The sequence below is a fragment of the Myripristis murdjan genome, chromosome 14 (assembly GCF_902150065.1).
Source record: "Myripristis murdjan chromosome 14, fMyrMur1.1, whole genome shotgun sequence".
NCBI classification, from domain to species: Eukaryota; Metazoa; Chordata; class Actinopteri; order Holocentriformes; family Holocentridae; genus Myripristis; species Myripristis murdjan.
Genome location: NC_043993.1, coordinates 26,005,767 through 26,028,022, shown reverse-complemented (window position 1 = coordinate 26,028,022; position 22,256 = coordinate 26,005,767). Strand labels below are relative to the sequence as shown.

At 39.7% G+C, this 22,256-nt stretch overlaps 1 protein-coding gene across 1 annotated transcript; it reads left to right on the top strand.

The window, feature by feature from the left end:
* The first annotated feature begins 747 nt into the window (after positions 1 to 747).
* On the top strand, positions 748 to 15,909 carry rps6ka4 (ribosomal protein S6 kinase, polypeptide 4). Its single transcript, XM_030069114.1, is given in 20 exon segments — positions 748 to 1,738; positions 2,383 to 2,454; positions 3,321 to 3,388; positions 4,184 to 4,334; positions 4,503 to 4,618; positions 5,562 to 5,669; positions 5,838 to 5,918; positions 7,307 to 7,373; positions 7,376 to 7,400; positions 7,686 to 7,836; positions 7,994 to 8,108; positions 8,111 to 8,157; positions 8,574 to 8,699; positions 9,239 to 9,372; positions 9,559 to 9,652; positions 10,349 to 10,519; positions 10,661 to 10,852; positions 10,942 to 11,101; positions 12,883 to 13,046; positions 13,146 to 15,909. Coding segments are annotated over 20 exon segments (2,343 nt in total). The 5' UTR covers positions 748 to 1,650; the 3' UTR covers positions 13,359 to 15,909.
* Positions 15,910 to 22,256: the final 6,347 nt, after the last annotated feature.

Genomic DNA, 22,256 nt, shown 5'->3' with positions numbered 1-22,256 from the left:
AGAAAAATGAATAAATGGGGTATGGAGGCTTTATACACGAAGTATATACAGAAATGAGTAACCAGTCGCTATTAAGAGACGACATCCCACATTTTGATATTTCTCATTTTTAATTGTCCTATAGATATCCTAAATTCATCAGTTTCTGGCATGATTAATATGATCCTTCTTATAGGTAAATTTCATATTCATTGTTGTACCTGGAGGAATAGCAAACTTTTCTTTGCCTGTTTTATAAATGCTTCCAAAATATTTTTCATATCATTCAAAATAAATAAATAAAAATAAATAAATAATAATAATAAAAAAAATAATAAAAAAACACTCCACTGAAAAAGAAAGACAAATTTGAGGGGATATATCCCTTGTTATTTTGATCCATGCCTCTTATGTGAAGTCTGTGCTGCCGTGTATTTTTGTTTACATCTCCGCCTTGAGTTTCAGTGATAACCAGTTTTTAATATCTAACCAAAAAACATATGTTCTAATGATTCCTCTGTCAGGTTACAAAATGTGCAAGGGTCCACTTCACATTTGAGCATTTTTAAGGAATTATGCAACGAAGAAAACCTTATGAATTATTTTGCTTTTAGTGTCTTTAACCTTTAGGGAAACAGGCCGAAGACGTAGTGTTGTGTTGTGTGCTGTGTGTGTATCAGGGGCCGGGTCAGCTTTGCTCCGCCCGCCCGAAGAGGTCTCGTTTCACGTGACGGCCCGTCGCCCACATCGTAGTGAACGGACCCTGGCGTTGGAAGCAGTAGTTAGCTGCTGAGAAATCATAAAGTGGGGTGCATTATTTTCAGCATGAGTGAGTCATGAGCTTGGTTCCCGCAGAGACAGGATAAGGAACTACACTAGCTGGTCTTTGCAATGTACTCTGGGCTAACGACAGGATTTTCTAATTACATCTCATCATGAGGCCAGCTAATTGAGTGTGCTAACCAAACATTAGCTAGCGTTACAAAGTTTGATAAGCAACTACAGAAGGAATTCGCTAGCTAGCAACAGCTAGCTACTATTTTGCTAACTTACAACTAACGTTAACCATTTCCAGCTAGCTAAGCAAGGTAACATGTCCCTTTTTATCGTAAAAAACAATGTTAGCTAAGTTAACTGTGTTATTGGGGCAAATAATTAATAACGTTTCGCAAGGCGTTGTTTTGACCAGATCTTTAATGTTATGTCAAATAGCAATCATGAGTAATGCTATTATAGCGATGAAAAATAATGGCTAGTGTTAAACAGCTAATGCTAACGTTAGCCACATAATCACTCAGAATTAATTATCTTTTTGTAAGACCGAAATAAAGTTAGGCAGCGCCAGCAAGCAGCTTTATTTTGGGATATTTCTAGGCGTCTCTGCCTTTTCTGGACGATTTTGTCATTATTGTCCACCAGTAGTTTTGGACTTAAAACAGCTAACGTTAATGCGAAACATCATGATGCCCAAGACAAGGGAATTAGGACAGTGGTATTGTTTAGAAAACACAAGAGCCAGGTCATTTTTATAATCTCGTTCACTATTCATCATGCAGTCTCAATAAAACTTTGCTGGCTGAGCGTTGAGTGCAACACCGTTTTAAATACCCAAACAGCTGGCTAGCCAGTTCATTATAGAGAGTGTGTACATTCAACTAGCCTACTCTCGGTATGCCTGGGGACGCATCTGATAGTAGTGATGACTCCGATGCAAAAACGAAAGAAAAAGCCTGTACCGTCAAGCATCAGATCACCAATGGTAAGTTAGCTATATATTTTGTAATTAAACACGTTACACATGTAAACATGGTCTAGACACCTGATGGCCTTGAGTATGGCTGACATGACCAGCTTCGATCAAGGCTGACAAGATCTTTCATCAGCAGTGTGTAAAGTGCATCTGTGTGTCAACATAACCTTAACTCAGATCTCCTCAGGAGTTTGTGAATGGGAGAGTACCCAACCCCCTTGACCTTTTACCAGAATTTTGTGGAGCTGTGACCTGATTTCAGAATGAATTCACATGATTCAGATAAATTAAAAATGAAAGTCAGTAAGTTTTCAACACCTTTGAAGTGATGACAAATTGAGCAGCCATATTCCTTTTCCCCTTTGATATTCTGCAACTTGACTGTAGGCCACCTGTGGCCAATTCAGATGAAATAAATGTTTTACAGTGAAGCACAAGTCTGTAAGACTGGTTTTACACCAGAGGTGTGAGAGATGTCAAAGGTTAAAGACTCTTTAAGGCTATTTGGTGAAAGGCTCCTGGCTCACACAGAAGCTCTGGTGTTGAAATTTTGAGAATTGTTTCTGTCCTTTGGTATTGAAAATGTAGTTGGGGGATTGTTTGCTGTGTTTTGAATTATAACACATTGTGGTATCACTGTTTGCTGCCTCCAGCTAACCTCACAGGCCATACTGAGAGGGTCGGCATGGAGAACTTTGAGCTTCTCAAAGTGTTGGGTACAGGAGGTAAGTGTCCACACATATACTGTCAGACTTAAAGAAACACTTGAATAGACATGGTGATAAAAAGTATCCTGAATGCAGTGGGATGCATTTTCCTGTAATGGTTAGGTTGATTTAGCCCCTTTGAGAGCAGAGTGTTTACAATTGGTGTTTGTTGACGGTAAAGACAAATCTGTTCTGAGTGAGCACAACCTGCAGTGAGGCATTTCTTCACAATCATGTCCTGATTGGGTGTGTGTTTGTGTGTGTGTGGGTGGGTGGGGTGCAAATTGTCAGGAGCACTTGAGTGGTATCTGAATGCCGGATGGTTAGATCTTGTGCTATGCCTATCTTTGTCACCAGGTCTCATCCCAACCCAAATACCCACTGTCTTACAAATTGGATTTTTTGTTCAGCATGTACGCTTGTTGTAGATGTGTCCATGTGGGCTCACAGCAGAGATCTGTTCACACTGATGTTAGATATGGGTCACATACAGAGATGAATGAGATTAATATGAGCAGTCACGGCAAAAAGATCAGTGAAAGATCTGAGTGAAAAAAGTCAGAATTGGGACTTTCAGTTGCTGTGTGATTATAGCCATTCACTAGCATTTCATAATATGTTTGTCACAAGCAAAACAATATATGACAAACTTTTGGGCGGAAGAAATACATGTGTTCGGAAGACTTCCAGACACTTGTGCAATGTATGCACTTGTTTAACCTGCTCTGGTGGCTCGCAGCGGCCACACACCCAAATGATGCAATGTATTTTGTTGGATGTTGTTTTATTTATTTATTTTTTTGTCTATCATTTGTATGACTTTGTTAGAGAGATTTAAGTAATAGATGTGACTGCAGAAAATGTTTCTTTTTGTCTTTGCCCAGCATATGGAAAAGTGTTTTTGGTCAGGAAGAACAGCGGTCATGATGAAGGCCAGCTATACGCTATGAAGGTGAGGCTATTCATCTGTTATGTTGTCATTAGTGTAAACTGCAAAAGCTGTTTTTGACCTGAAAGTCAAAGTGTTTAGCCATGTTGTAATGGAAGCCAAGAAACCTCCCAATCACTTTATGTAAATGCACACTAAACTGCATTGTTCCCATCTTTCACTATGGCCAAAACTGAGAGTGGCATTTCATGTGGCATCTCTCTCATGAAATGTCTGTCTTAGTTCATTCCATGACAAGCGTATCTTATCAGAAAGGCTGGAGTTACGCCAGTTGAACAGCATGAGGGCACATTGCATTGAATCCTAACCAACAGCACCAATTGATTACACAGTGTTTGTTGATGGGGCAATAAAAAACAAAGAGGCAGTGTTGAAAATCAGTTGAACAAATTTGATTCCTACAGTTGCTGTAAATTGAGAACATTGTACTTTTTATTTTATTTTATTGTTTGAATTGACAGCCTCACAGAGCTTTGTAGACATGTAACCCTCTAAGCTTGCTGAGATATGTCAATCAAAATGTCATGTCTGAGTAAGGACTGACTAAGCTTCACAATCACTGAGTGTTTACAGGAAGCTTACACAAAAAATATTTTGGCCTATTTTGAGCACATGTTTCTCAAAGGTACATTTTTTTGTTACCCATGTCATCTTCTTGAGCTATTATGTAGTTAGATGTATTGTTAAACAAGCATTTACTCACTTAATCTGGTCTTTAAACCCAGCTCCACTGCTGATGTCTAGTTAGTCTTGCTGCGATTTATACATATTGATTAATTATCCTAATGGATGCCTCAGGTGTTGAAGAAAGCAGCCATTGTTCAAAAGGCAAAGACAACAGAACACACTCGCACAGAGAGGCAGGTGCTGGAGCACATCCGCCAGTCTCCCTTCTTGGTCACCCTGCACTATGCCTTTCAGACGCAGAGCAAGCTACACCTCATCTTAGGTGAGTCCTGGGTCACTGGACCCAATAGTGGAGCATTATGGTCTCAGTCTGAAGTACTCAAAAAAATTCTCTGTATGTGTCTGTGTTGGCCTGTTGTGTATAACAGGTGTGTGCACTGTATTTGTCTATTTAAGTGCCCTGTGTATCTGTGTGTGTGTGTGAGTATAGACTATGTGAGCGGTGGGGAGATGTTCACTCACTTGTACCAGCGGGATCACTTTAGTGAGGAGGCGGTGCGCATTTACATTGGGGAGATAATCCTGGCTTTGGAGCACCTGCACAAGGTGGGTGTTTCTCCTCTAAATCTGCCTCCGGGTACTTACTTTACTGCCTGAAATGCACTCTGGCTCATTAAAGATGGCCAACGACACTTTAGGCACCTAGCTGTAAATTTGATGCTAATGAGGCAAAGAGGAAAATGTGGTGTTAATAGTTATTGTTCATTTCCTCAACATGTGCATAAACGACAGCATGGGAGGTAAAACTTCTGCATTTTCAAGGTTGCAATGAGGACATTTCACCACAGACACAGATTTTTGTTGATTAGTCAATAACGTATACACAGTTGGCAAACAAACTAGAATCTCTCTAGTTTTATAAAGCTGGATAGCTGTAGTTCTCATGAAGGTGTTGATACGGCTTTGCCAGCCCATGAAAAAATATTTCCAATGGGCAAGTTGTTTGCATATGACATTAAACTGGAGAATGGATGTAAACAATTCAGCAGTAAAAATCAGCCCAAAAAATTGACATTGGAAACGTTTTTGGAGATAATAGATTTCTACCGCTTTTAGATGAATCCCCAGCAATAGACACTTCACCTACTGGCTGAAAATTATAATTTTGACAAATATGAGTTGTAATGGCTGAAACATCATTGCATATCTTTTAAATTGCACTTGCAAAACGACAGCATCTTTGGGGTTAAAGTGTTCTCATTCACCAAGGTCATCTTATCACTGCATTTAATGCTTTATTTGATATTAGAGTTTGGGTAGATGTTTGCATTGAGAAATTGTTTTGGTCTTAGAAATATTGACAGGATGCCATGATGACTGAGAATAACCAATAGCTAATGGGGTCTTACTGTTTCTGCTTTACACTGAAATTTTGTCTTCATAGTTTGTGTAAATGTTAGCCTCATTCTATGTTTACTGCATGTTGTTTCTTTTGAAATTTGATTGCATTTGCCATGTAACTGATGAGTATTCATTGTGTTGTGCACAGCTTGGGATTGTTTACAGAGACATCAAATTGGAAAACATCCTTCTAGACAGTGAAGGACATGTTGTTCTGACAGATTTTGGACTTAGTAAAGAGTTTCTGGAAGAGGAGGTGTGTAAACACATTAACAAATTGTAAACATAAGAATGTGTGTGTCTGCAGCCATTCTTAAAGTGTGTGTGTGATGGAGTGTGTTGAATTATTGAGATCAAAACTACAAATAGAATTCATAGATTTGTCATTAAAAACATAATCATCTTCCCTTTCTCCCCAATCCAGAAGGAAAGGACCTACTCTTTCTGCGGCACCATTGAGTACATGGCTCCTGAAATCATCAGGGGGAAGTCAGGTCATGGCAAGGTAAACAAAATTTCAAAACGATAAGGTAGCCAGTGCTGGATTTCAGGGTTCAAATCAGTGTGTGAATGTTAAAGGGACATTTAACACAAAATACAATAAAAACATATTTTCTCGCTTAACCCAAGTGCAGTCTATCCATCCAGATAGTTTGTGTGTGATTTGGTGAAGTTTCCAGCATGCCACAGTCTGCCTTGTCTTCTTTCACTTCAGTACAATGGGGCTGGATGCATAGTCATTAATCAAGCTCACATCGTCAAATTTCCATGTGAAAATCTTCCCAAAATCAGTGACATGGAACCCCGGCATAATCCACGGCCTCAAGGAATGAGGATTTTCTTTGGGAACTATTTTCCTTTTGAAAAATACTGTCTTGAGGAGGTGGTGTGTAAACACATTAACAAACTGTGTCTGTCTGAGTGAGTTTTTACTTCTTGGGGGCGGTTGGATACAGTTTGCCCATGTTCTTTGGCTACAAAACTCTTTCTTTCCAAGGGCTGTCAATTATCGTGGTTATTTGTGTGTGTGTGTGTTTCTTGTTGGAAAGAGCTTTAGCTGTGTTTTTTTCACATGTCAATTTTTGACGATTTGAGCTCCACAAACAAATACCCATTCAGACCCATTGTATGTGGTGCTACAAAACCATGGAGCATCTCAGCGTGTGTGGCTAGTTTGTTTCTCTGTTTCTGTGGTTAATGTACCCAGTGGCGGTTCTGCTCATGTTGCCGCCCGAGGCGAAATTACTGGCCTTGCGCCCTTTCGTGTTACTACTCCTACCTACTTTTTATATGACAAAACTTGTTTGAATAAAAAAGCCACCGGCTGATGCCGACCGACCGATCGGCATCAGGCGGGTCGACCGCGGCACCGGACGGTAACCGCGCCCACCTGGTCAGGTCTGCCGGATCTGACAGGTGAGCGGCGCTGATGATTTTTTTTCTTTTTTTTTTTTTTTTGCTCTTGAGCCCCCCCCACATGACATGAAAAAATGCCCGCTTCGCCCATGCCTAAACCGCTACTGAATGTACCGGTGTTCTGTAATGGAGGAAAACATCCCGTTCTACCGGGAATCAAGACTGCACATGGAAATAATATCATACTGCATCTACTGAGAAGAAGACGGGCCGCGACAAGGATAATTGGAGAAAATGTCTTTCTTTTTTACACTCAGAAGTTTCAAGATGGTGGTGAGATTTACTCAATGTGACTTAAGCAATCAGCCCTGTATATTTAAACTGAAAATGCTGTCAACAAGTCTGGTAACTCTAGGTAGCACTGAGTGTGACCCTTTGGGTGATAGAGAGCAAACAGTACCTGGACAAACAATCCAGGTCGTAATGAGAGACCTCTTTTGTATTTATTTATTTATTTTTTATGGTTGTCCCTCTCAGTCGGTAGATTGGTGGAGTCTCGGGATCCTGATGTTTGAGTTGCTGACAGGAGCATCTCCGTTTACCTTGGAGGAGAGAGGAACTCCCAAGCGAGGTGTCAAGTGAGTGTTGAGTGCTCACTCTGCGCCTCACTTTCTAATCTTCTAATCTTTGATTAAGCTTCATTACTCCACCACTTCATGAAAATGATGCCAGCCATTCACTTATTCATACAGCCAGCAGAAAATACAATTGAATGAACTAATGTAATTGTGTTAAGTGTAGTTCACAGCCTAATCAGAATTCAATAATACATTATTGCGGGTGCTATATTAACATAATGAGCAATCACCCCAGTACTTCCTGTCTCTCTTACTCTCACCCATCTCCTTCCCGTCAGACGTATTTTGCGCTGTGAGCCCCCGTTCCCCTCCATGATCGGATCCACAGCTCAGGACCTGCTGAGGAAGTTACTGGTGAAAGATCCACACAGGAGACTCGGCTCTGGGCCGCGAGGGGCTGAAGACATCAAAGCACATCCCTTCTTTAAGGTCCTATTTACCTCACTGGCAATTCTCCTATCATCAAAAAAGTCCTTGGCTACCCCAAAACACACACACACACACACACATACACACTCTCACACAGAAAACTTGAGACACAAGAGTTCTTTCATTCTTTCATTTGCTTTTTATTTCCCAAACACAGGGACTGGAACTGGCTGCTGACCTTGCGGAAAAGAAGGTGGCGAGTCCATTCAGGCCAGAGCTTAAAAGTGAACTCGATGTGGGGAAACTTTGCTGAGGAGTTCACGGGATGGATCCGTCTATTCCCCTGCCAGCACACCTCCAAGCACAGGCCGCCTGTTCCAGGTCCGTCCTCCCTGCTGCATCCTCAAACATGAAATGAAGAGTTTGATTTCCAAAATGAGGCATCCATGATTCTAAAATATTTATACTTTAATCTGACAAAGTAATTGCTAACATGATATAAAGCAAATAAACTGCAAAAATAAAGAAAACTGTTGGGTATTATTATCATATATTAGGTCTTGCGCGATCTTAATTCCTTTGCTTAAAGTACAGTTCTGTTTTTGAGGATAAAATATTGATTTGCCTGATTCACTACATTTTATTTTTGGTATGATTTATTGTTTGTTTTTTTTTTAATTGATTGATTTGATGGATGGATCCTTTTGAAATTAAACCTTTCAAATGCATGCTGCAATAACTTCTTCATCATCACAAGCTACCTTGTAACAGTCAATATCTCTTCTCTGCAATTTTAGGGCTACTCATTTATCGCTCCCTCCATCCTGTTCAACAAGAACGCAGTGATGGGAGAATTCATGGAATCCCAGATCAGCGCTGATCGACCGGGCTCGGCCTCTGTCCAGCGCAGTGCTATGTTAGAGGTACGGATCTAAAAGGAAATCTTGCATTTCCTTTCAGGTGTTAGTTGCATTTAAAGATTTGGTTGTAAATGTGTTTTTTTTTTTTCCTGTTTGTCTGAAAAGCACAACTTGCTTATTTTTTTGGAGACCCTTGTGCAATGTGGACACATGTGACATAACCATCTAAAAAGGGCTCAGTGGTGTGTTGGTCATGCACGAAGGCCAGAGAAGAAAGGGAACAGAAAAACACACTTTTACTTTCCACGTTGGTAACTGTGTTTCACAGCAAAGCGTTTTCATGTCATAATTATTATAAGTACAAGATGAATTATTTTCCAGATTTAAATTAGCTCTCCAGTATGACAACCCTTGTTGACTCCAGAACTTTTAATTGTCCAGGCTGTGCATTATATTTTATTAGTAATTATGTAAAGTAAAGTAAAATCCATTCCTTGGAGTGCAAGGTGTTTCAAGACATCCTGTTGCTCAAGAAAATAACTTTATTAACTCTACTTTCTCCATCAATTTGAGCTCGACTAATTTTGTCCTTTTTCTGTCAGGAATCACAGTTTTTTCAGAACTATGAGCTGTGCCTCCAGGGGCCACCCCTGGGTGAAGGGAGCTTCTCTGTGTGCAGGAAGTGCCGACACAAGCAAAGTGGCCACGAATATGCCGTCAAGATCGTTAGCCGCAGGTGAGTTGTCATCCCAGTACTCCTCCTTGCTAGACTGCTGTTTGTCAAATTAGGTGCTGTGTGTGAAATTAGGGTGATTAATCATCATGCTGTACTAGATCATGCATTACGCTATCAGAATACAGTTTTGTCACTTTAGATCAGAGAATGTCCTTGTTAACTTCTAATGTCTGTTTTGACTTTTAGAATGGAAGCAAACACCCAGAGGGAGATTGCTGCTTTAAGACAATGTGAGGCTCACCCCAACATTGTCAAGCTGCATGACGTCTACACTGACCAGGTACAGCAGGGGAATGGAAAAAGCCACCTTTTCTGACATGTACAGTCAGTAATACAACAGATATTGGACCAAACTGTTGAATACATTTGCTTACAAATCTGGGATCTGGATTGGGATCTGACTGCTGGATATTAAATAAAACTACATCTATTAAATGCATTATTATTCTAAATGATAAACAACATGACTAATGAGACACCTCAAAACCACTAGGGGGCTGCATTGTCACGGTATTAAGCAGTCACCTTCCAGTGGGAGAATGAATGGAGTATTAGAAACGCAATACAATTTTCTATCCAAATAACCGTGTCACAAGCTCAATCTGTTATGTTAAACTCTTGCAGCACAAGAAAACAATCCCTGAGTTATTTTGTTTTCAAGTGTTCTTCGTTTATGTGAGCGCTGTCAAAGGAGATGGATAAGTACCCTCTGAATCCTCGGCAGGTTTTTAACACACAGAATTATGAAAGAGACTGACGCTTTTATTTAGATCGAACATTTCATTGCAGTTCTCTACTCCATTCATTCTCCCGGCAGTAGTGTCTCATCAGTCATGCTGTATATCCCTCTGAATAAAATTTAATTTGTTAAAATGGCCAACGTTCCCCTTGAAGTAATATGCAACAACAAGATGTTGATATCACTAAAAAAAAAAATAAAACCCTCATCTCTTAGTATATCTCTCTCTCTCCCCAGTACCACACATACTTGGTTATGGAGCTTCTGCACGGCGGAGAGCTGCTGGAGAGGATCAAGAAGAAGAAGCTCTTTGGTGAGGCGGAGGCCAGCCAGCTGTTGCAGAGTCTGGTCTCAGCTGTCAGCTTCATGCACGAGGCTGGAGTGGTGCACCGAGACCTCAAACCAGAGGTGGGGCCGTGACCTAGACCTGACTTTTCCCCAAAAGATGCACTTTTCATTCTTAAGATGCATTTCCCACGTACAATTTTTAAAAAGTGTTAAATGAAACAAAATAAGAGGATAATCGTGTCATCTTTATTTGTCCTGCAGAACGTGCTGTTTGCAGATGAGGGAGAAGACGCAGTGCTAAAAGTGATAGATTTTGGGTTTGCCCGTCTGTGCCCTGCAGGCAGCGCCCCTCTGCAGACTCCTTGCTTCACGCTGCAGTACGCTGCACCTGAACTCTTTGAGAGCGCAGGTTATGACAAGGCCTGCGACCTCTGGAGTCTTGGGGTCATCCTGGTAATTTTAGCTCAAACTATTAACTCTGTCACATTGATAAGAAATAGGTAATCGAGCTACTAATGAGAGTCCGTGTGTGTTTTCTTCAGTACACCATGCTGTCGGGCCAGGTGCCGTTTCAGAGTGAGCAGCGTGGGATGACCTCATCGTTTGCCGCTGATATCATGCAAAAGATAAAAGAGGGAGACTTCTCACTGGCTGGGGAGGCATGGAAGGGAGTGTCGGAGGAGGCCAAAGAGCTTGTGAAAGGTATGGGATGTGATCTGCTTTTACCCATCTCCTCGCTAGAAGGGAAACAAAATGGCCTGTTATACTAGTGGGAAATTTTTCCACAGGGTCACAGTACATCATGTTTTTTTGCTCAATCACAGGCCCTTCCTCTAAGAGCGTCTCTTTTCCTTGTTAGGGAATGTAAAACGTGTGTAAAGTTTAAAGTCCATGCTTGAAATAAAGCACTACTGCACTATAATTAGTATCTCCACATTTAAGCGGAATGGCAGCCTCAAACGCTTAGGGCTGATTGTCGCCACAGTTAATGTTTTGTGTTTGGCGGATTTTGATTACTTTCAGGGCTCATTGTCCAGGAATTACTGAGGAATGGTTTTTCCTCACAGCCTCTTTGACGTTTTTTATGATGACAAATAAAGCTCATAGGAAGATGCTAACAAATGTTTTTAGAGTTACACTTTTGAATTATCATTATTGAATGTACCTGAATTAATTAACAACTGTGTGAAAGAGTACGCAGGATTTAATCAAAGAAAAATCAATTCATGCTTGAATGTGTTAAAAAAAATCTGATTACCACATTCAACTTTTCCATAGTACTTTCACATATTATTTTGTCAGTAAGTGGGGAAAAATTTTGTTTAAAGTGCACGTAAGAGATTGTAACAAAGAATTTCTGAATGTTTGAATGCAGTCTGTTTTATCTGTGCCATTGCTCATGTGAGAAGGTGCAACAATCACACACATACACACACATAAAGTCAGTTTGTCAGCATCGTTTGTGAGCAGGCTGAGTATTGAGTCCTGGCCTTTTTTGACACAGCAATTGACAGTCCTTGAAAATATCACCCAGCTGCTTCCTAATTGATAGTCAAATAAGATGCTAATCTCTCCTTCTCTGTTGGTTGATGAAATGCAATGCCAAAAAAAGGGTCAAAACTTCTACTCAGCCTTCTCACAAATGTAATTGACTTTGTGTGGGTGCTTGTTTCACCTTCTCATGTGAGCAGATGTGCAGTCACAAACAAGGCTGCACTCAGACATTCAATAATTATTAATATGCCCTCAGATTGAAGTCATCCATGCACATTTTTCCTACTTATTCACAAAATATGACCATGTAAAAGACTTTTCTTGCATGAGGAAAACTTTAAAGGAGCACTGAGCAATTTTGGACAAGGTTTCCTCTTTAGCTTCTACCTGTATCACCGAGTTTGAGTCTAAATACTTCCCTTACCGGCTCTGTTGGGCCATTTGTGCTCATTTGATTGTGAAATTACTGGTTGTCAATTTTGATGCTCAAGAGCTCTCGAAATCAGGGGTAATTACTTGTAATGATAGAAACTTTTCTGCTTCACACCGCCCTGTAACAACGAATAATGACTCTTCTGCAATAGGTGATTAAAATGTCTCTCTAAACCTACAAAACACTTTGAATCTTGGTCTCATGTTAGCATTATTTAAAAAAAAAAAAAAAAAGAAAATATTTCTCCTTTTATGTCAATTTGTTTTATGATCTAAAATTGCTTAGTAATCCTTCGCTTTATTTATTTTTGTACACAGTCAGATATTTGAATTTTGTTTGATCATATCTTTAAAACATTCACACACAGACATGTTAATGCAAACCGATTTCACACATTCAAAAATAATTCAAAAGTTTAATTCTCAAAACAGAACATGTGAACATTTTTGTTTGATCTTGAAACACTGATTTGCCTTCTACTCCTGCTTGTTTGCGTTTGTGTGCACCTTGCCTTTGCATTGGGTCCACAGCTTAACCTGTCCCTGTGTGGTTTCAGGCCTGCTGACAGTGGATCCAGAGCGGCGTCTCAAGCTGTCTGATCTGAAAGAGAACAGCTGGCTGCAGGGCGGAGCGTCCATGTCTACCACTCCACTGTGCACTCCAGATGTGCTGGAGTCCAGTGGGCCTACTGTCCGCACATATGTCAACGCCACTTATAAGGTAAAGGCACTGTGAGCCACATTTCTCAAGTTTCAGTAGACACATTTACTTAATATAGTTCCCCTAACATCGCTTCCTCCTCTTTGTTTTCCTCACCAGGCTTTCAACCGTGGGAAGAGAGAGGGCTTCTTTTTGAAGAGCGTCGACAATGCCCCCCTCGCAAAGCGACGGAAACTCAAGATGACAAGTACGGGTGTGGAAACCCGATGGAGTTCATCCTCTTCGTCCTCCTCTTCATCCACTTCTTCCTCTGCCTCTGCAACTCCTTCCAAAGCACAGCCAAACCAAACTGTGACCCCAAAGCAGAGCTAGCCTGAGCAGGAGACAAGAGACAAGGAGGGAAATGAGGAGGAAAGCGGTGTGCGCTGATACTGGCAATGTGATGTCCTCCAGAGGTGATAAAGCCACCAGGGTTTCACAGATTTAGTAATGAACAAACCAAAAGACTGGTCAAGTATTTAAGTTTCCAATACAAAGCTGAATTCCATTTTGTGTCAGCATAGTAACACAGTTGATATCATTCATCACACTGTATTCTGCCCAAGACCAAACATGTATTTTTCATAAATGAACAGAAGACAGATTATAAAGACGTCTAGATTCATATCTCAATGGATAATCTGTTGTTTTACAATATTCAGGATTTATTCAGTATTCAGTCATCATAATTTGGTGACATCACACACTAAAACTTAAAAAAAAAAAAAAAGAGACATTTACCTATTCTTACTGTAGTGGGTAGGCAACAGTGCCTGGACATATAGGGATAAAGGGAAAAAGGAGCCATGAGTGAGCAGAAGCCATACATATACACAGCAAAACAGTGACTGTACTAATTGAGCCGTTGTGAATACACACAAATTTGCACATAACAAGTGGTAAGTCCTTCCAGGATTTTGTAGACTTATCCTTTGATTGTATCCAGTCATATTTGACTCTGCAGCAGTAATGGTGTGATTACTGACAAATGAGTCAAAGCAAAATTTGAATGAAATGCTTGACAAGTGCTGTGCTAGACACTGTTGTCTTTAGATCGCAATTTTGTGGAAATTGAGGCACCCATACTTTTCCTGCTGTGTGCTCAGTACTGCTGCCATCAATCACTCGCTCACACACAGACGACCTGCGAGGGAGGGTTAGTGGGACACATGCACAATATGCGAAGCAAAGGTGTGTTGCTGTTGTCCAGGCTGCAGCCTGTTAAGGTTGACACTGTGTACAACCAGGAAATGCCAAAGCAAGACTGTATCATAGTTGATAATCTCTCCATGTAAAAAAAAAAAAATTTTTTTTTTTTTAAGGAAAACTCTTATTTACACTAATATTCATGTGAAGCAGCCATTTCAAGTAGGTTTTGTTGATTGTTGTGAAATAAAACGTGTGTGGAGAGCTGGTAGAGAAGGGAGGAAAAACTAGTCAGCACAGCCACAAGTGACCAAGGGGGCCTCGAGGGGGTACTATCTGCAGAAAATCCCGAAAAGTAAAGCGAGTGTGGTAGAGTTGAGTCGATTCGGTACCATGTAGTGGCAAAACAGCATTAGTGGGACATGTACAGGTGCACCAGGGGTCTGGACAGTTGGCTTTTGTAAAAGGAGGTTATGAATTGTGTGGATTGGTCCAAATCCAGTTGTTTGCACTATTTGCAGAGAATGTAAATAATGTAAATCAAAAGATCAAAAAATTGCAAATTCCTGGAGGGACTGAACAGAGAGGGAATTTCTTGGGATTTATACAACCTTTATATATTGGGTAGAATAAATGGTGCTCTAGGGGAAAGATTTTCGATTAGAAAAAAAATGAAACTGCGTAATGACTTCAGTCCAAAGGGCACAGTCTTTGGCAAACCAGTTGCACCTGTGATACACTACCAACCTTGAGAACCCAGGCGAACATAATGCAGAGGTCATTTCATGATACGTGGCACTGAGTTAAAACTAAACATGAGTGTGTGATGTGCAGATTGAACAGTCAGAATTTGAATTCAGGTGGAGGCAAAGCCAGCCTGATGCCTCATCGTTATCACCTAAAAATAGACAAAAGACCGTGAAGCATGTGTGAGATAGGAGTGCACAGGGTCTGATTTTCTTATTGTATTTCCTATAACTTGGGAGCATAAATGTGCCTGTTTTGAAATCGCTATCATGTAAATCTGTTGTGAAGATGATCTAAAAACTTTTTTCTATATTTTGGGTACCTCAGGCTGGCTAGGAGATGTCATTCGAAATGTGTTTATGCTACTGAGTGCAGCCTGAGCTACCCTTGACAGAGTGGTTCCAGGAAGACTGGAGAAAAAATATATATTTGGTTATTTTGAGCGCACATTTGCCTTAGGCATGTGAATTTTGACAGGGGGTGTCAGTTTCCTGTTGGCCGACCTGACGGGCACCATGTGGTTATCACAAATACAGTCTGATATGGAATAGTGAAATGTGGCTGCAAGGAGCTCTTCCCAACAGAGTAAGCTACTCAGTTTGTTACAGTGACCAATAAATTATGTATCACATCTACTGTAGGCTTTGGTATTAACAGCCCAATCCAGAACTTGCGTGCCACTGTGCTGCCGAGATCACCCCAACGCTGACTTTGTTTACATAATTGGTTGGAAGACAGTTCCTAAGATCATGAGACTCTTAAACATGATTTTAATACAGTCCTTTGAGTTATGATGGGGTCTTGAAGTGTCAGAGACCACCCTTCGGATTCATTGTGTATATATATCCATCCTTGATTTAAAAAACAAAACAAAACAAAACAAAAAAAAAAACAAAATAGTGTTGTGATGATTGTTTTAATCATTGTATGTTAGTTGCAGCCGATCTACTAATCAAGTTTTTATCAGCTCTTTTTTTTTTTTTTTTTTTTTTTTTTACTTGGATGAGGCACAGTCAGTTGTTCAATTAAATGCATTTCAGCTTTAAAGGTGCTTATCTGGTATTTATTACATTTAATTGGTTTTAATGTATTTTATAATGCTGTGGTAATGGGATTCATGGTAAATTGGCTCTTGTTCATTTGTATATCAGCACTATATGTGTGGGTGTGTGAGAGAGGCATGAGTGGCCCCGCGAGATTGGATGTACCGATGTTTCTGTAACAGATGAAGCATTATTGCAAGTTACTGTATATTTTTGTTGTTGTTGATGACCCCCCCTGCACACCCCTCCTCCCCCGTCTTTTTAAAGATAACTTTGTTTTTGTTCATTTTACTTCAAGAACTGTGCTTTTATTGGTGTTGATATTCTGATTTGGGTGTTACCAGTTTATTGTAATAATTGAGAATTTTTTCATTTTTTGTAATGTATTTGTTTTTGTTTTTTTTTTTGTCTTCATTTTTGTTTTCTTTATTGAGCATACCATCTTATTGAGATGCACTATGTAATAACTTGGAATTTATCTTTGGCACCAAGAATGTTTCCTGATATCTGGTGCAGAATAAACATTACTTTTAAGTAGTTGGCTGTGTTCTATCTTGGACGGTGTGCTACATTTGTTGTTATCATTAATGTTATCTTGATAGATTATGTGGCCAAGTGCTCATTAGGCTGAGCAGATCTCAACACTGTGATATAAGGTTATATTAGGATATAAGGTTGTCACACAGGCTGATAGCTAGATGTCATGTAGAATGATAAAATAAAATAGCTATGGGGAGAAAATGCAAATACACAGTCTATAATGTAATGAATTGAAATGTATCAATAACTGCTTTAAATTCAGGTAGTTGAAGCAAAACCAAAGGTTCAATTTCAAAGCAAAATGTAAAAGTTGTCAATATTTCTAGGGAAGAAAATCATCTTAACATTTGTTGATATGGTGTATATACCGACCCTTAAAAGATTGTCTGTGGGTGTTGGCTTATCCCTCTGTAAGAGCATTAGTCACAGTTGCTGATGGCTCATGGTTTAATTCACCTACCAAGAAGGCAGCCAGTAGTCAAGATGAGAAATTCAGCTGCAGATGAGTTTCGTTCTTCTCTACTATGTCCTTCAATTAACAAGCTATCGACACATACAGTCAAAATCAGTGGAAAGTCATTCAGACTGGATCTTTAAAGTAGTTAGTTCCCCTCTTTCAGTCTGGGAAAAAACGATTGCCTTTTCTGTCTGCATATTTTTCAAAGTTTCTACAAAATTGGGTTTTCAAAAGAAATTGGAGCATCTGTTAGCTCATTTCATCCTGTCTGATCATCATTTGGATGTTATGAAAAAAAAAAAAAAAAAAAAAAAAAACTTCTCCAGATATGGCCATCCTTTATCTTGTTGATAAAATCTGCCCTGCTCCAAGCAGTAATGAATATGCTATTTTTAAACTTGCCATAAGGTTTTGATTGTTAATCATGATTGTGCACCATACAAATGATCCCACTGTGGCTCAAGAGATAGTTTAACATTCATGACAGACGATTTGTGGCTGCGTAAGCTGTGAGGGGTCTCAAACGTGCCATGGCCTGCCAGGAGCCTCCAGGTTTTTGGTTCCAGCCAAACTCCTGATGACACCTGATGATTTCACTGATTGGTTCCTTCTCTCCGGTTGAAGGCGTGTTAATCAGTGAAATCACCCAGTGTAGAATTTACCATTTGGAACCAAAACCTGCAGGCTCACAGCCCTGTGTGGCACATGATTCGACACTGTGATGAAGCCATGCAAGGAAAACAAGCCCCCCCACACCATAACTGAAGCAGCAGAAACCAGCTCTAAAACACTTAATTAGTACAAGTCCATTCATCAGGTACCAGAGGACATGAGGACATTCTCTGCTGATTTCATGGGTAGCTTAAGATCTAAAATTAGATTTTTTTAAATGTATAAGTAAGTTAAAGATGTATTTATGTTGACAATGGCTTTATTGTGGGCAAAGACTTCACTGAGTTCTGTGTGTTGTCTGATATTATTGAACAACGGAAAACAGGACGGCCTTATCAGGGTTGTCAGGGTCTTCAATAATGACTACCCTGACACTGCTAACTTGATGTACACTGTAATGACATACGTATGTATACAGGGTCATAGCCATCATCAGATTCTTTACGAATAGGCATATACATATCTGAACCAGAATCCCTTTCCTCATCCTTAAACGTTTTACTATAGTGACTTCATTCCATGAGCTCACAATTTCATACTTACATCAGAAGGCACAAGCTGCACCTTCCCAGACTCCAGACCGCTCACTGTGCCAGTTCTCCGTGAAATACGGAGGATTTCAAGTGTGGAATATTTAACCCCATCCCATTCCAGCCCTTTCTGAGACCCATTTTAGTGAGGGGGCAGGGGATCTTCCGGGGGAAATAAAAGGTCAGCAGCAGGTGCCACACAGAAGAGGTACATCATCTGAAAGCTGGGACCCTGAAGATTGATTTGAGATGCAGCTCAACACTGTGTGTCATGTTATTCTAGTCATAAATCTGTAATAAACATTGTGTTTGGTGAGGAGCCTTTTAAATACATTTTGAGTGTATAAGGTGTAGAACATTATGATAGGAGGCGATGACAGACATGCTCAATTTCTGAGTTAATACCATTTTTGGTGCAATATTTAACCATTTTTGACCACTCGCAAATTGATAACAATAGTTAAAAAATCCCTCCAAAAATACCACATTAGGACACCAAGACCTTAAGGAACACCATATAAAAATGTATGCTTTGATTTGGTGTCAAAACTTTTGACATTTAGAGATTTCTATAAGGATTGTATTTTTCAGCAATTGAATGGAAAGCATTCTGTTCTGGAAATTGCTCAGAAACTCACCCTTATTGTCAAAATACCTGGAAAACCATACATCCTCTGAATGCCCTCGGCCTATAGTTTGTGGATGTAAAGTTTCATGAAGCTGTGATCATCCTAGAGGTCACTTCGGTCATTTTATACAGTGATATCATGTTTCAAAAACTGGTCTCACTACAGTGAAAAGGCTTCTATGGGGTCTAATATCATATCACATGAACTTGACACAGAAATTCTCCATTTTAATCTTTGTGCATATTGCTTTTTCTTTCTGAACACCACCCACACGTGCCAGCCATCCCTCCACCCAACACAAACACACACACACACACACACTCCATCCAACTCATTAGTAAGCTCATTTCCATTATTACCTCAGTTTCCTACATAAAGGTTATTTATCTCCTTCCTTGCAATCTGCCGTAACAACCCAAATATTATGAACTGCACAGTTAAAACTAAGGTGCTATTATCCACTTGCAGTGTAGTGATTATGATGATTATTGCAACCAAATAGCTACAAAAAGGGTGGTATCATATTTCTGGGTGCATGTGATAACACAAAGGAGAGGAGAAGCCAATAAAACTGATCGACATTCCCTGCAGCTTGTTCATTGATCGTTGGCAGCAGATGAATCCCTGCTGAGCCCCGAGGCTAATCAAACCTCTTGTTTTTTTGGGGCATTTCTGGGTTGTGACTTTTGTCTGGTGTCTGCGGTTCACTGTAGTCAATGTTCGCGTGTACAACTCTCTCTGCCACAGAGAATAAGAACAACAGCTATGGCAGCTATGAAGGCTGGCATAGTGAGAGACTGTGTGCAATAACGAGCAGCTCACTCGACTATTCTTATTGCTTTTCTTCTGTAAAACTGAGCTTTTTGTTAAGAATTAATTTTTTGCATGTTTGCTATGTGATTTAAGTATAAAAAGGTCTTTTTTAAAGAGTGTCCACTGTTTCACAGCAGCTTTGAAAAGCATGCAAAATCTGTTTCGAGCTATGGTCTGACCAGCAGTATATTGTGCATCAGCAATAACGCACTGCTCATTTTTCACACGTGTCTCTTTGTATTCCCTCCTTTGAGAAGTGACCCATTTACGGCTGCGGACCACAGAGTCTACCAATAATATGATACAATTAATTTAGTATCTAATTTGTTAATTTTCCAATTAACTGTAAAACCTTACAACTTCAGAGTGAGGAATACAGGTGTGAAAGTAAGTGCCAGTGTTGATACGAGTCCTATTTAACACTTTGGGAGTTAAATTAACGGTGACAGGTTTACTGTGTCCAGCTGCAGGCGTAATGCATCACGGGAACAAACTCTTATTTGGCATTGTATGTGCAGAACGAACACCTGCACTTCTGTGTTGAATACGGGAGAATAACTCCTGTTATGCTGAGCCACTGCAAGCCCTGTAATGAAAAATGTATGCTTGGAATTTAACTGATGAGAATGCCTAATGAAAGATTTAATTGGCCATTAAAACACATGGTACATGATACATTTATATACATATGGCCAAAAATGTTACACATCAAGGATTAATACTGCTCCATATGTGCGGATATCTTGGGTGATCTTTGAACCTTTCTACAGCCTCAGACCCTGCACCATAAATTCAGGGCCACCGGGGGTCAGTAGGGTGCTTGGCACTGACAGCACACAAGGCACAATGAGCAATTGAGAACCAATGGATAACATGGCTATAATGTGTCACCGAGCCATTAATCAAAACAATCCCTGAGTGGAAGATTTGCATAGGAAAATGTAATATATTGAGCATGACATAGATGGATATGGATGAAACACTAACTCAAAACCATTCCATCAATTACAATCTGCAGACTTGGAAGTGACCCAAGACGGAGTCTGCTGCATTCAGTCAGCAGCGTACACACACACTCAGGGCTGAAGGATTTACCAGTAATACTATAATACTGGTGTAATTCACTTACCAGAGAGCTTTAAGAGCAAGGCGCACATACAGATGTGGCCTTGCATTCCTCCTCTAAACTTTTCAAGAGCTACAACACTTAAAAGTTAAAGTTTTGGGTAACACTTTATAATCACCATTCTTAATAGCTGGTAAATTTATAGTTAATTAACCTTTAGTTAATGGTTGTTTTACGATTAATACATTATGAAATTAGAATTAATAATGTTTACTTATTACATAGTAAATTACTAATTATCCGTTCATTATTATAACATTTTATATACAAGATTAAATATTTGAGTATGAACCCCAAATTATTTGTAAACCTTTAAGAACTGGTTGTAAAACAACTACAAATATTACAAAGATAGATGGACAAGATTTTTTTAATGGTAATAACTGGTTTATAAACCATCTATAAACATTATTTGTATAGCTATTATAAATGTGCAAATGATGTTAATAATACTTGGTAAATAGTTATTAAATACAGTATGGTGCATCTTTAAAGAATATTTGGAAGTTGTAACTGATGTTAATACTTGGTAAATGGTTCATAAATTAATTTAATAAATTAATTTGCTGAAGCTTTCAACTTCTAACAGTCCGTGTTGGCTTGAACCCTGGAATCGCTGCTTGTGGCTACATTCATTTATTATTATTAGCAGAAGCTTCAGCTTTATAATAGCCATCAAAATAATGTTTATAGATGGTTTCATCTATAATCAAGTTAGCCAAAAGGCTAACTTGGATACTTAGTATCCAAGTTATCCAAAAGGCTAGTTTTCATGACTGCTCCTTTTGCGTTATGTTATTGGCATTATATTGTTTGCTTTGTATTGAAAAATTGGCAAAACTAACCATAGCCATTGAATAAAGAAAAAGAAGAAGAAGAAGAAGAAGAAGAAGAAGAAGAAGAAGAAGAACATGTTCCTGCTTATTTCATGGCAAATATGAACACTGTGATCAAGCCAGGGACAGGAGGCCATTTTGTTAACAAGCTCCACTAAGAGCCTACTGTACAGTTTTGTCAGATTAGAGAAGTAAAATGCAAAATAAGCTTCACACAACTTGGACACCGAGTCCAATAGGCTGCCCCAAAGCAAAGCCTGTCGTCTTATCAAGATTATTTTCTGAGGTCGTGCTGATTCAGCAGGTGAAATTAAGGTTCTTTCCTGTTTTTTGAGCAAGAAATTAAGCGAGAAAATCTACTGAACTCTGCACAAAACATGCTGTATTTACTGGTCACATGCAAGTGTATTTTTTCCTCTAGCGAGTGAACTGTCAAGAAATTCAGTCCCTCTCTCTCCCAGTGGTTCTGTGTGACTCTCTGCCTGTGTGTGTGTGTGTGTGTGTGTGTGTGGCAAGTTGGTGGGTAACAGTGTCAGCATCCTTATGCTTTATGAGATTGCTCCATGGCTTGCTGAATACTGTATTAGCCAGCTGCCTTATGGAGGAGGAGGAGATGTAGTAGGAGTGATCCTTTGTGCATGTCCCCTTTTCCCTTTTACCTCTGTCCTCATCTCACTCATTGACATTTGCAC